Below are 15,484 nucleotides of genomic sequence, written 5' to 3'. Positions count from 1 at the left end.
TCCTGATGAGGTTCTCGCTCTTTCTTAACTCTGGCCCTCAGCAGAAGCACCTGGAGACCTTGCTAAAATCTGCACAGCTGAGCCCCGCCCAGAATCGCAATTCCCTCCCTTGCTGCCTAATGACTCCCAGGTGCCGTGACGCTGCCAGCCAGGGGAACACACTGTGGGAACCCATGCCTGGCACAATCTTTCCCATCCAGGCCTCCGCCCACGTGGCAGCCCATCCCTGCAACACCTGTATCTTCCTGGACAACGGAATTCAAATGCCCCTTTGTGTTAGTTTCTTGAGGTCACCACAACAGGAACTTCTTGTCCCCCAGCCTGGAGGCCGGGAGTCTGCACCCACGGTGTCAGCCGGGCCAGGCTCCCTCTGCAGACTCCGCAGCGGGAGGGCGCCCATGCCTTGCTCTTAGCTCTGGTGTTCGGGGAAACCCTCGTTTGTAGACGCGTCACCCCAACCTCTGCCTTCGTCCTCAAGTGGTCACCTTCTCCCCATGCTCCCCTCTCCTCCCATGAGGACATTGGTCACATGGAACTCGAGGCTCATCCTGCTCTAGTTGACCCCAGCTCAACTTGATCAGTTCTGCAAGTGAGGGCTCGTTCACAGGCACCAGGTTAGGGCTTCAACATACGTTTCCGGGGGACGCAACTCAACCCACAACCCTTTCTCCTCCGAAGGTCTGTCCATGTCCCCCACACCGGAAGGCTCCCCTTTCCCCTAAACCCCCATGTCCTTCGTGATGGGGCCCTGCTCCCTCATCCCACTGAAAGCTCCCTGACAACAGCACTCATCTTGTTCACCTCTGGGCACCCCACAGCCCTCGGCATTGCACCCTCTGCTCATAGTTACGGCCAGTTTGTTAAGAGATGGCATCGGTGATAATGACGCCTGGCTGACTTGTGACAAGGTCTGTCTTAAGAACTTAACACAGAGCTTCACAACAGCCATAACAGGTATGTGCCATCATTATCCCTGTCTTAGATGTGAAAAAAGAGAGATGCAAAATGATTAGGTGACTTTGGGAGCCCATGGTCAATAGATGCCACAGCCAGACATGAACACAGATGGATGGGTCCTCCAGACTGTGCCAGATATAAACGCAGTGGGGTGGGGGCTCCGGACCATGTGAACGCCACCGCCCCCCCGCCCCGTGCAGCCTCTGGGCAGTCCTTTGTTCTGACTTCTCAGCTTTCTACCAGGGCCAGCTGCAGAATTTAGGGGCCCAGGACAAAACACAAATGCAGGACCCCCTGTACAAAAAACAGGAAAAAGTACCATTATTGGCCGGGCCCGGTGGCTCACGCCTGTAATCCCAGCACTTTGGGAGACCGAGGCAGGTGGATCACGAGGTCAGGAGATAGAGACCATCCTGGCCAACACAGTGAAACCCTGTCTCTACTAAAAATACAAAAAAAAAAAAAAAAAAGAGCCAGGCATGGTGGCGGGCGCCTGTAGTCCCAGCTACTGGGAAGGCTGAGGCAGGAGAATGGCGTGAACCCAGGAGGCGGAGCTGGCAGTGAGCCGAGATTGTGCCACTGCACTCTAGCCTGGGCGACAGAGCAAGACTCTGTCTCAAAAAATAAATAAATAAATAAAAATTTTTAAAAAGTGCCATTATGGTAGTAAAATATAAAGCTTTTTCCTTCCCTCTGCAGTCTCTTTCCCTACTTTTCATTGGGTTCCTTTATTTGCCACATTGTCATTCTAAGAAGGAAAATTAAAAATTATTAGTCAACTTATTTTGTGCAATGCCAATTTCAAATGCAAATATAGGACCATTTATCTCATTTGCAAAATCACCAAAATTTCTCAATTTGCAGTTCGTAGCTTGTACATGTTTTCTTCTTATCAGAACAGTGAGGCGCTACACAAAACTCCCTCAACTGTATCCACTACAGCTCCTGATCCAAGACTGGGTCTCTGGGCGTCGCTCACCGTGGTTCCCTCAGCACAGAGCCATGATGTTCTGGCCAGCACGGGCGCCTCACTCGCCCACGTAAGCCCTGCACAGCCTGCCTGTTCCGCCGGTCTCCAGCCACGCTCATCTCGCTGGGTTTTCCCAGCCTGCTCACCTCTCAGCCTCGCTACAGCTGCCCACACATTCCTCTCTCATTCACACATTGGGGCCCCTCCAGCTGCTTCGTCCTGGTCCCAGTGGGCCACCAGGTAAAAGTGTCACACTTGTAAATGTTCAATTCATGCAAATTCACATTTAAAGTTTGTTTATTCTGTCCCTGCACAAAAGCTTTATTTTAAAGTTACACGATTAGACAGAAGTGGACCTTTGTCCTGGCTGAGGCCCTCCCATGGGTACCCACCCCCTGAATGGCTGATGCAAGAGGGCAACAGTGTTGACTGAATTCAGGCAGTTTCAGGCCACAGCCAACTGGGGAGACAGCAATGAGTGATGAACCGTCGGGGTCCTCTATGCCGCGCCGTGAAACCTGAACTAACCGGACAAGTTTATCCAGAGCTGGACACGACCCTTTGGGGGCCAGGTGGCATGGTGGTTACCATTGGCCTAGCGGTCAGGCCCAGCTTCAGCCTGTGGCTTCCCTGGCTACTGGCTATGGGACCTGGGACCGGACACTGAGGCTGATTAAGGTTTTCACCTCAAACACGCTTATGGTTGTGTGTACCAAGAGGGTGACGTAAACCAGACAGCAAGTGCCTGGTGCACAGCGAGCGATTAATAAAAGGGGGTGTGTGTGTGTGTGTGTGTGTGTGAGATCCATATATGTACACATACACTTATTTTAATTTGGGAAAAAGTGCTTTCTTTCTCTCTCCTCTCTCTCTCTCTGTCTTTCTCTCTCTCTCTCTCTCTCTCTCTCTCTTGCTCTCTCTTCTCTCTCTCATTCTCTTCTTTCCTTCACAGGGTCTCCCTGTGTCAGACAGGCTGGAATGCAGTGGTGCAATCATGGCTCACTGCAGCCTCAACCTCCTGGGCTCAAGAGATCCTCTGACCTCAGCCTCCCAAGTAGCTTGGACTACAGGCTTGCAACACTATATCTGGCTTTATTATTATTATTACTATTTTGTAGAAATAGGTCCTCACTATGCTGCCTAGGCCAGTCTCCAACTCCTGAGCTAAAGAGAGCCTCACTCCTTGGCCTCCCAAAGTGCCGGATTGACAGGCAGGAACCACTGTGCCCAGCCCCCACACACATTTTTTAGTCATCACTGATGGGGTTTGGTCCTGGGTGTGTTGCTGGGCCTGACGGGAAGTTCCTCAACAGGTTCCTGATGTGAAACCCCATGTTTCTCCCTTGAAAGGGGGCACCCAGTTTCTGGGTTGCTCTAATCTCTGAGACAGACCTCTGCGTTTCTTCCCTTCTGCTATCACCTTGTTGAAGAGGGCCCTGCTCTGAAGGCTGCCAGAGGTGCCTGGGCCTGCGGAGATACCTGCTCCCGGCACGTCTCGGAAGCAAAGGCCGTGCACGGCCACTCAGGTCACCTGTGTGGACTCTGTCCCTGGTAGGAGTCCTCCCGTGCGTCCGGGAGCCGGTGCCATAGCTTGTCTCTGACTGAACGCCCACTGGCAGAGGTGTAGAAGGAGGAGCTCTTACAGTGTGACTGCAGTCCAGGTCCAGCCAGGGAAAGGCTTCATCCTCCTTATGACTGTGGGACTCAAGTACGTCTGTCATTACGTGGAGGCTTGATCGACAGGCTCAGCCGCCCTGGTGTTCTGACTCTTGTTCCACTCACTGCACGAAATGAAGCTGGCGGAATATTGCTACAAAAGAATGATCGTGGCAGGAGGCGGGGTAGAGCAATGTCAGGTCATGGCGCGTCTTGCACCAAAATATTAAGGCAGTTGTAATGATCTTTGTCTCACAGAAATGAACAAAGTGATGAAGGAGGCTCAGAGAAAGGCAGCTGAGAAGAGCAACAAGGTAGAAAGGCTGACTTAAAGTAGAGAAATAAAAATTCATCCAGCACCTCCCAAGGTCGGACATTGGTCAAGAAACGCCCAAATAGCTCAGGTCATTTAACTTTGCTCAAATTCCTCAAGGCAGGTATCACGACTCCTCCTGCTTTAGAGGTGAGAATGCCAAGGCTCCCGAGGGCTGAGTAAGGAGCCCTGGTTTGTCTGAGTGCAGCTAACACAACAGGTGCTAAAGCCCAATCTTCAGGGTCTTAATCCAACAGAAGTTAACTTTCGCTTAGAAAAAGTTCAGCACCAGAGTTCCTGGTGGATAAGCGACTTCCCACAAGGTCATTCCTGGGCCGTCTCTGTGTCTCCCCACCCTGTCCACCTCTGAGGGCTTCTAGTCCTCGGAAGGTTCTAGATCCATTCTGCATGGATCGCACGGCCCCACTGCTTGTTTCCGTTGCTTAGCCCAACAGGAAAGGCTGGGATTGGAGGTCGCCTTGCACCCAGGATGGAAGGGAAGTGCGTTTGGTGAACACATAGTGCCCAGGCCACCCACCCAAAGCCGCACAGCTCCAGCAGCAGCCTACAGTCCGACACGGGCCAAGCAGCGAAGTCCAACCTCATGCTTTCTCTGACTTGAGTTTTCTGAACCTCAGAGTCCTCTCCTATAGAATGGAGAACACGTCTCCTTCACAGGATTGCTAGGATAATGAGCAGAGAAATGCCTGTGGAGGAGACTTCTGGACACTTAGTTATGGACAGGGCACCAGGAGAAAGGGTGGTGCTGGAGTGTCTCCTTAGCTCTCAGAGATCATCACGAAGAGGGTGCCTCCTGCTTCCGGCCCATGGCAGAGTGTGTCCGAGAGGCCGCCTCTCACCTCCCTGCCTGGCCTCGCACACGCAGTCGGGACTGGACTTCTGATGGCAATTCAGTGACGCACAATCGAAAACCAGCAGGGCGGAACAGGAGATGGAAGCAAACTAAGCTACTGTTTCACTAACTTCACAGAGGAGCCTGACACAGAAAAATGTATACATTGTTTGCCTTAAAGTGAACAATAGGGAATAGCTATTGTATCTTCAAAGCAGCTTTCCAAGATCAAATCCGTCGCATCCGGAATGCGTTTCTTTGACCTTGGAACCTCCAGGAGTGGCCAGGCTCCCCCACAGATCACACGCAGCGTTGCCTAGAAGCCGGTAGCTCTCCCGTAGGATGCTGGGAAGCAGCCAGCTGTTCATATGGGAGTGTCAGCGTGCGTTCCTTTGTCAACGTCCTGCAAGAAAGAAAAGGTAAGAACGTCAGCGATGACTCCACTGACTGATTAAGGCAAAGAAAGTCGCCACTGTGCGTGATCACCCAGGCTACGCTGGACAGAAACAGGGCATTTGCCCAAGTCCCCAGCAGCTGTCTTTGTTTCCCACTTCGATTTGCTAATGGGCAATGGGGCTGGAGCTCACTCTGCTCCTTCAGGGAGTGGCTTGGCGACCAGGTCAGACTTCAGTGTCTCCAGGAGCCTGTGAACCTGGTGCAAGGCTCTTCAGAGTCAGGGAGGGTGGCACACGGTCTTCAGACACAGAACTGAGGCTGTCAGTGGTGGGGAGTAAGTGAAAAATCCCTCAGGCCCTGCACTGTGTCCACACATGTTATTAATCTTAGCAATGTGGCCCAGAGAACGCAAGCTCTTTCAGCCTCTGCCCAGGGGCAGCCCAGGAAGCCGTCAGGGATGAATGATTCCCTTCCCTTCCCAAGAACCTGAGATGGGCGCAATTACCTCCATGGCTGATAACCACTGTTCTAATCCCATGCTTGACTTAAAATCATCGTATTTCAGACTTAAGAAGTCTAGACCCAGCTGATTAATCAGCCTTTCCCAGGAGCCATCTGTGGGGTAGGATCAGAAGAACCCCGGAAATTTTCTGCCCACTGGGAAGATTTCATTTCACTGCTATCTTTCAGGGATGTCCTAGAGAGGGGCCGTAGTGCTGCAGCTGTCCACTTTTGGGTGGTGCCTGCATATCATGCAGAACCATCTGTGAACCAGGCCCTAGCCTTCTCTTCCTCTGTCAACTGATCACAGGGAACTCCCCATGAGGCCAACAGTGCAGGCTGGGGGAGAGAAGGCAGGGTGGCAGGAGTGGAGACCATAAGCATTTTAGCCACTTCCTCGTGTAACTTACTTGTGCCTTCAGGACCTGCTTAAGCCCGATTACGTATATACCACTTCCATTTGATGCTGGAACACTGCTGTGCACGACCCACTTTATGGCGATGGGTCAGAAAGCACCCAGTTCATGATGGGCAGTTCAGGTCGCATGGTGACTTGCTGACCCATAGTCCAATGTTCAGTTTCCACCAAAGCCCAGTAACAGGCCAAGAGCTGTCTCTCAAAAGGAGAGCAGTTATCTGCAGAAGATGGCAGGGCCCTGGCCCAGAGTGACAAACCCAAATGAGAAGTGTGTTGCCTCCATAATCCACACCTTCTTAAAATGAGTTGTCCATTTGTAACCCACTAAATTCTGTGGGGAATTGTCCCCATCAACTTTTTATAAAGCATTAATGATGTCACCATTATTCCACCCAAGCTTCACCATAAATCTAATGCTTTTTCTTGCTTTCATTTTAGCAGAGTTCGTGTTGCTCTGATAGAGGCTTTTTTCAAACTGATGTCTTATCCTTCTTAGTACTTCAAATTAGATCCTATTCAGACGTGTTATAACAAGTTAGTATGAATTTATTTTTCTGCAAAAAGTTGATATCCATGCACTTTTTTTTTTTTTTTGGAGACAGTCTCGCTCTGTCGCCCAGGCTGGAGTGCAGTGGTGCGATCTCAGCTCACTGCAAGCTCCACCTCCCGGGTTCACGCCATTCTCCTGCCTCAGCCTCCTGAGTAGCTGGGACTACAGGTACCCGCCACCACGCCTGGCTAATTTTTTTGTATTTTTAGTAGACAGGGGTTTCACCGTGTTAGCCAGGATGGCCTCGATTTCCTGACCTCGTGATCTGCCCACCTCAGCCTCCCAAAGTGCTGGGATTACAGGCGTGAGCCACCGCGCCCAGCCTTCCATGCACTATTTTTTTATAATATGTATTTTCCATGAATTTTTTGAAGTCCTCTTGTATGTCTTCCTACAAAAAAATAAAATGTAACTCAGTGCATTTGCCAGCCTACCAAGGAAAAACATAGAGGCCTAAAATGTGACCCCCTGCAATGATCTGATCAGGGAATAGTCATATTTAAAAGGTAAATGTGAAAGTCAACTGAGTTGAAATTTGAATGAAAGCTTTTCAATATGCTAATTATTTTAATTCCCACGTCTCCTGAAATCCAGTGTAAAGGCAGTTTGTGCGGACACCAAAAAAAAATTGTACAACACAGAGGAATGGAGAAAACGCCATCCTGCTTTGTGTGGGACCGCTGACAGAGGAGGGGTGCTGGTCTGCCTTCTCTGTGAGCTGTGCCTTGGGTACTGCACCATCCTGCTTTGTGTGAGGCTGCTGACGGAGGAGGGGTGCTGGTCTCCCTTTTCTGTGAGCTGAGCTTTGGGTACCATGCCATCCTTTGCGTGCAGGGCTGCTGACGGAGGAGGGGTGCTGGTCTGCCTTCTCTGTGAGCTGAGCTTTGGGTACTGCACCATCCTGCTTTGTGTGAGGCTGCTGATGGAGGAGGGGTGCTGGTTTGCCCTCCCTGTGAGCTGAGCCTTGGGTACCCTGCCTGCATAGTACATATGCCTGAAGCTCACTGCTTCCAAAGAAACCTGATTCCAACAGGCTTCTGGGTCTCGTTGCAGTTTTTAGAGTGGTATTTTTGGCCTCCCTTCTGAGGCTGAAAATGTGCCCGGAGAACAGATGGGTGAGATCTTCCTCATTAGCTGGGATGGATTTACATTGAAAGGCATTTGTAAAGTTGCTCATCATTAGCAATATAACAGAAAAGATCTTGACAAGTATTCAGAATTCAGCCTGACAGCCTCATCTAATAAAGGCAGGAAATGAGGGTGGAAGGGAGGGAGGAAGGAAAATACTTGAAGTGTAGCTAAATGTAATCCCTTGTGTAAAGACTAGATAACCCCATCTTAGAAAATAGTGTCCATGCCATCACAGACCTGTGCTGTGTCTGTCAACCAGCAGCAAGCAGAAGGCAGACAAAGGGAGATCTCCCAGCCCAGGGCAGGAAAATAAGATGCTAGAAACAAAAAGTAAAATCTAAGCCTCTAAACTGTCTGAGTGGAGCCCCATCTGTGCCAAAGGGACCCCACAGAAATCTGAAACACTGAATTCCTGGCCATGATGGGAAGGGGAGTCAGACACACCTTGTTATGCCTCCCCTGCCACTTTTGAAGTTTAGAAACAACTGACCAATATTAACATGAAAATAGAGACCATTAGACTGACAAAACCCACTCTTAGTGGTAATAAGATGCCAGATTCCAACCTGACTGTGGTGTAGTGCTCTGAGAGCTGCCCCTTGTGAGATTCATCTACATAGCAAGAACCTTGGCTTCTACAACCCCCCCTGAAAGGAGCCGGGCACATTCCTCAGCCCCGGGCTCAAAACAAACAAGCCCAGTACAAACACATCCCATCCTCCCATCCCACCACATATTGCCATATATCTCTCAAACTTCCTGAGCCCAGTACAAACACCACCAGGAAAGTCTCCGATAAGGGGACAGCCGTTCAAAGTTTTACTGAAAGAGCGGGAACCAAAAGAATTCCTTTGTTCCCCTGTAACTTTCAGGCTATAAAAAGCAAACACTCGCATTGTTCAAGGCCCTCTTGTATGCTGTGGAATGGAGGGACCAGGTTCGAACTTGTAGTAAAGATCCTTGCCGCTTGGCTTTGACTCTGGACTCTGGTGGTCTTCTTTGGGGAACAAACGGTCTGGGCATAACATCTGGGGGCCCGTCCGGGATTCCCCAAGCCCACCAGACCCCTGGTCAACAGATCTGCTAGGATCGATCTACTGATAGGTGAGCTGGCTCATCTCTGTTTGTCTGTCTGTGTCTGTTCTGAATCCGAATCTGTGACTCGCGAGGTCTGAAACTGGAGCTGGCACAGTCCTGGCGGACGCGCTATAGGACGGCCAGCGGAGACCGGTGGGAGACGTCCCCTGGCTCTCATCTGATCTATACTGCAATCTGAGCTGCCCCGGTTTGGCGGGCAGCAGCTGTCTCTGATCTGAGCTGCCCCAGTTGGGCGGGCAGCAGCTGTCTCTGATCTGAGCTGCCCCGGTTTGGCGGGCAGCAGCCGTCTCTGATCTGGGCTGCCCCAGCGCGATCGCGATCCAGGCAGCTAACTCTGACCTGGGCTTCCGGTGCGCGCTTGCAATCTGAACTGCCCCGGTTTGGCGGGCAGCAGCTGTCCCTGATCTGGGCTGCCCCAGCGCGACCGCGATCCAGGCAGCTAACTCTGACCCGGGCTTCCGGTGCACACTTGCGATCTGAACTGCCCTGGTTTGGCGGGCAGCAGCTGTCTCTGATCTGGGCTGCCCCAGCGCAACTGTGATCCAGGCAGCTAACTCTGACCCGGGCTTCCAGTGCGCGCTTGCGATCTGAACTGCCCCGTTTTGGCGGGCAGCAGCTGTCTCTGATCTGGGCTGCCCCAGCGCGACCGCGATCCAGGCAGCTAACTCTGACCAGGGCTGCCAAAGTGCACCTGCGATTAGATATCATTAATAAGTCAGATCAGATTTCCTTTACAGGGATTCAAACCCACATTCCTTTACAGGAAGAGACTACAAATTATTACAGGATGGGTAATACCCAGAGCACTCCTCTATCTCTCCTTACGAGTAATTTCAAAGAAGTTAGAGCAAGGGGCCATGATCTTGGTATAGAAATCAGGAAAGGAAAGCTAATTACTCTGTGTTGCTCCGAATGGCCTGCCTTTGATGTGAGGTGGCCGCCCGAAGGGACCTTCCGACTTGCTGTCATCACTAGGGTAAAGTCCAAGATTTTCCTACCTGGGCGTGCAGGCCACTTAGATCATATCCCATATATCCTCATATGGCAGGACCTTGTTGAGAACCCGCCTCCTTGGCTGTCCCCTTTCCAATTGGCCTCTGAACCCTGTAAGGCACTGGTTGCTCGACCACTAAAATCCAAGCAACCAACTGCCCCCCCCATCCTGTTCTACCTGACAGCGGGGACCCACTGTTCACAGAACCCCCTCCGTACCCCTCCGGGCCCCAGGCCCCAGCCCCCCTGGCTGAGCTGCGGGAGGGAGCAGGCGGACGGGAGGCGGCCGGCACTCACGGGCCCGCTGAAAGGGAAAGTAACTTTGAAGGGCCGGTGGGGCGGACGTGAGGGCGCACTTCGCGGACTAGCCCCCCTCAGCCGCCTGACTCCATGGTGGCTTTACCCCTTCGGGAAATAGGACCCCCAGATGACACAGGAATCCCCAGGCTCCAGTACTGGCCATTCTCCACCAGTGATCTGTATAACTGGAAAACTCAGAGTGCTCGGTTTTCAGACAACCCCAAAGATTTACTGGCTTTACTGGATAGTGTCATGTTCACCCACCAGCCCACTTGGGATGATTGTCAGCAGCTCCTCCGAACCTTGTTCACCACGGAAGAGCGAGAGAGAATACAGATAGAAGCTAGAAAGCTGGTCCCGGGGGACGACGGTCAACCGACTGCCAACCCCGACCTCATAAACGCAACCTTTCCTCTGACCAGGCCGGCGTGGGACTACAACACGGCAGAAGGTAGGGGACGGCTACACCTTTATCGCCAGACTCTGATGGCAGGTCTCCGGGCAGCTGCTCGCAAGCCCACTAATTTGGCTAAAGTATATTCTATTCTGCAGGGAAAGACAGAGAGCCCAGCTACCTACTTAGAAAGATTAATGGAAGCTTTTAGACAGTACACCCCCATAGATCCAGAGGCTCCAGGAAGTCAGGCAGCTGTTGTAATGTCTTTCGTAAATCAGGCAGCCCCAGATATTAAGAGAAAACTCCAGAAATTAGAAGACTTGGAGGGAAAGCAGATTCAGGACCTCCTTCAGATAGCCCAGCGGGTTTACAATAACAGAGATACTCCAGAGGAAAAACAATTTAAGGCCACTGAAAAAATGACCAAGGTCCTGGCAGCAGTGGTACAGAAAGAGCATCTACAGCCAGAGTACACCCAACCTAGGCGGCCCCCCCCCGGCATGATAATCTGAGCAAAGTCCAATGTGCCTACTGTAAGGGGGCTGGCCACTGGGTAAGAGACTGCCCCAAAAAGAAACAACGAGGACAGGGACCCCCTAGGTCTACACCCGTACTAGTCACTCAAGACGAATACTAGGGAAGACGGGGTTCGGACCCCCTCCCTGAACCTAGGGTAACTTTGCAAGTGGAGGGGTCCCCAGTCCAGTTCTTGGTCGATACGGGAGCACAGCACTCGGTCTTAGTTCCTGTCAAAGAAGTTAGACCCAGTGGCTGCCGGGTGGCCCCCTTGTCTCCAAATGATTGCGGTCACGGCTCTGATGGTGCAAGATGCTGATAAACTTGTCATAGGGCAAGAATTGCGGGTCGTTACTCCACATGCCATCGAAGGTGTACTCAAACAGCCACCTAATCGATGGATGAGTAACGCCCGGCTCACCCACTACCAAGGACTACTACTAAATCCTCTCAGGATAATTTTCCTGCCCCCAACGACCTTAAACCCTGCCTCGCTGCTGCCCAACCCGGACCTGGACGCCCCACTCCATGACTGCACCGAGATACTAGCTCAGGTGCACGGAGTTCGAGAAGACCTGCAGGACCGCCCACTTCCTGACGCCGACCTCGTCTGTTCACTGATGGGAGCAGCTTCATGCATCAAGGCCAGAGGTACGCTGGAGCGGCAGTAACTTCAGAGACTGAGGTAATCTGGGCTGAACCCCTGCCCCTGGGGACATCGGCCCAGAAGGCCGAACTGATAGCGCTCACCAAAGCTCTTACCTTAGGGGCAGGGAAAAAGCTGACAGTATATACAGACAGCCGATATGCTTTTGCAACGGCGCATATACATGGGGCCATTTACAGGGAGCGAGGGTTACTGACGGCTGAAGGAAAAGAGATAAAAAACAAGCAAGAGATCCTAGCCCTGCTAACAGCCCTATGGAGGCCAGAAAAATTAGCCATTGTACATTGCCCAGGGCATCAGAAACTAACTACTCCAACTGCTCAAGGCAACTTTCTGGCAGACCAAACTGCAAGGAATGTGGCGAAGGCTCCCAGCCAACTCCTTGCACTCCAGCTCCCTGACCCAGGCCCCCAGGACTTGCCATATTTCCCTGAATATTCAGAACAAGATCTCCAGTGGATTGACAAACTTCCCCTGAAACAAATCCAGAATGGGTGGTGGACTGATACTAATGACCAAACCATCCTACCAGAAAAATTAGGACAACAGGTGTTAGAACACATCCACCGAACCACCCACCTGGGGGCCCGGCGGATGATAGACCTGATCAGACGCTCCAAGCTCAAAATCAGACATATAGCTAAGACGGCCAGCAGTATCGTGACAAGTTGCAAAGTCTGCCAGCTTAACAACGCATACCCCCAATCTCAAGCTGCAGCAGGAACAAGGCTCAGGGGAACCAGGCCCGGTATCTACTAGGAAGTAGATTTTACTGAAATAAAGCCAGGAAAGTACGGGTACCGGTACTTACTTGTCTTTGTAGATACTTTTTCAGGGTGGACTGAAGCATTCCCAACCAAAAGAAAAACTGCTCAGGTCGTAGCAAAGAAAATTCTGGAAGATATCCTTCCCAGCCTTACAGAAAATTCACCAAGAAATCTGGCCCAAGCTGAAAGAGCTATATGAGACCAGTCCCCCACCGACACCCCATCCGTACCAGCCGGGAGACTGGGTCCTGGTTAAGCGACACCGACAAGAGACCCTAGAGCCCAGGTGGAAAGGACCACTCCAAGTACTCCTGACCACACCCACCGCCCTAAACGTAGAAGGCATTGCGTCGTGGATCCACTACACCCACGTCAAGCCAGTGGACCCAACCTCCGACCTTCTGGGGCCAATCACGGCGGCGGCTGAAGCACCGGACACGTGGACTGTGGACAGAGCTAAGAACAACCCCTTAAAACTCACCCTGCGCCGGCAGCATAGCTCACTGCAAACATGCAGTTAGGTAGTCTAACTCTAACATTAGTCTCCCTAGTGGCCGCTGGGGAAAACATAAAGCCAGCTCCTAATCCCTTTGTCTGGAGATTCTGGCTTTATAAAAACCAAACCCACCCTGGGCAACCTCATAAGCCCGGGAAATTAGTGGCCAGTGCAGATTGCCCCTCCTCAAGGTGCAATAGCCCAATTTTACTAAATTTTACCGATTTCCCAGTAGCCAAACCAGTGGCACCAATAATATGCTTCGAGTATGATCAGACTGAATACAATTGTAAGCACTATTGGTGGCACCAAAGTGCCGGCTGCCCTTATAACTATTGTAACATCCATAAATACCAATGGTGAGGTGGAGAAGAACAGATAGATCCCAGATGGCCCTTCCATCGCAGACGAGATAGAGACCTTTCATATACATGGATAGTTAGAGACCCCTGGAACTCCCGCTGGACCACGCCTCAACACGGGGCTGTATGCTACTCCTCCGCCTCCACATGGCCTAGCAGTCACCTCTATCTGTGGTGAGGTCTAGTGCAGGTACGGCCCCTGGTCCATGGAAATATCCAGTGACAAGAAAACCGCCTGACACAAGATTTACGTCCTTTTTCCTGGTTAAAATTATTGCAAGAAGGATTAGAACTTGCCAACCTTACAGGACTTCACAGCCTGTCTGGCTGCTTTCTGTGTGCCACTCTAGGGCGTCCACCGCTAACCGCTGTCCCCCTGCCATGGGGATCCTCCACCTCTGCCCAAGCTAACAACCACTGAAACCTCTCATATGCCCCTATCCCTAACGTGCCACTATACCTAAACCCCAGTCAAGAGAAGTTTCCCTACTGTTTCTCAGGAACTAATTCCAGCCTGTGCAACATCACTGCAACGCCCCCTAATATCACCTTAAGGGCTCCGTCAGGCATATTCTTCTGGTGTAATGGAACATTATCTAAAAACCTATCAAGCCCCTCTGTTACCAACCTACTGTGTCTTCCTGTCACATTAGTTCCCCGGTTAACTCTACTTACTGCCGGCGAGTTCCTAGGGTATACCGGTAACTGGACTAGTGCTGTTATTCACCCAGACCCTAGACCAAGACCTGCACGAGCCATATTTCTCCCCCTCATTGCAGGAATCTCCCTCACCGCATCCTTCATGGCGGCCGGACTGGCTGGGGGAGCCCTAGGTCACACCCTCATAGAAAGTAACAAGCTGTACCAACAATTTGCCGTTGCTATGGAGGAGTCAGCTGAGTCCCTTGCCTCCCTCCAGCGGCAGCTCACGTCCCTAGCACAGGTAACCTTGCAGAACCGGAGGGCCTTAGACCTACTCACTGCTGAAAAAGGGGGAACGTGTATGTTTCTAAAGGAAGACTGTTGTTTCTACATAAATGAATCAGGGCTCGTGGAAGACCGGGTCCAACAGTTACGCAAGTTAAGCACAGAAGTAAGAACACGGCAGTTTGCTTCAGCTGCAGACCAATGGTGGAACTCATCTATGTTTTCTCTGTTAGCCCCCTTCCTTGGACCCCTGCTGAGTCTACTATTTCTGCTTACCGTAGGACCTTGTGTTGTTAACAGAATTTTGCGGTTCGTTAAAGAAAGGTTTAACACTGTACAACTCATGGTCCTCAGAGCCCAATACCAACCTGTAAACGCTGAAACAGAATCAGACTTATAAGACCCAAGATTGGCTCTAAAAAATACCTGAAAAGAAAGGGGGGAATGAAAGGAGCCGGGCACATTCCTCAGCCCCAGGCTCAAAACAAACAAGCCCAGTACAAACACATCCCATCCTCCCATCCCACCACATATCGCCATATATCTCTCAAACTTCCTGAGCCCAGTACAAACACCACCAGGAAAGTCTCCGATAAGGGGACAGCCGTTCAAAGTTTTACTGAAAGAGCGGGAACCAAAAGAATTCCTTTGTTCCCCTGTAACTTTCAGGCTATAAAAAGCAAACACTCACATTGTTCAGGGCCCTCTTGTATGCTGTGGAATGGAGGGACCAGGTTCGAGCTTGTAGTAAAGATCCTTGCCGCTTGGCTTTGACTCTGGACTCTGGTGGTCTTCTTTGGGGAACTACCTTGGCTTCTACAACCCCCCCTTTTCTTGCTCAAGCATTTCAACTGACTTCTTAAATCTTTAGACAAAGCTTAACTCTTTCAACCACTGCCAATCAGGAAAACCTTTGAATCCACCTATGACCTGTGAGCATCCACTGCTTCAAGATATCCCACCTCTTTAGGCTAAACCAACATACACCTTCCATGTATTGACTTATGTTATGTCCTTGCTTGTAACTTCTGCCTCTCTCAATTTATAAAATGAAACTGCCACCTGACCACCTTGGGCACACTTTCTCAGGACCTCTTGAGACTGTATCCAGGCCACAGTCATTCATGCTGGCTAAGAATAAACCTTTCAAAATATTTTACAGAGTTTGGCTTTTTCATCAGCATGGCAGAAACACCTTTCCCCTTTCTCTAGACAC

The 15,484-nt window shown here is 51.1% G+C and overlaps 1 protein-coding gene across 1 annotated transcript; it reads left to right on the top strand.

The window, feature by feature from the left end:
- Positions 1-12,830: 12,830 nt before the first annotated feature.
- On the top strand, positions 12,831-15,133 carry LOC129398115 (endogenous retrovirus group FC1 Env polyprotein-like). Its single transcript, XM_055114421.2, has 2 exons — positions 12,831-12,999; positions 14,121-15,133. The coding sequence occupies exon 2, from the start codon at positions 14,144-14,146 to the stop codon at positions 14,666-14,668; it is 525 nt and encodes a 174-aa protein (XP_054970396.2). The 5' UTR covers positions 12,831-12,999; positions 14,121-14,143; the 3' UTR covers positions 14,669-15,133.
- Positions 15,134-15,484: the final 351 nt, after the last annotated feature.

This window comes from Pan paniscus, chromosome 5 (assembly GCF_029289425.2).
Source record: "Pan paniscus chromosome 5, NHGRI_mPanPan1-v2.0_pri, whole genome shotgun sequence".
In the NCBI taxonomy this organism is placed as follows: Eukaryota; Metazoa; Chordata; class Mammalia; order Primates; family Hominidae; genus Pan; species Pan paniscus.
The sequence above is the reverse complement of the archived record's forward strand: the minus strand, read 5'-3'. Positions and strand labels throughout refer to the sequence as shown.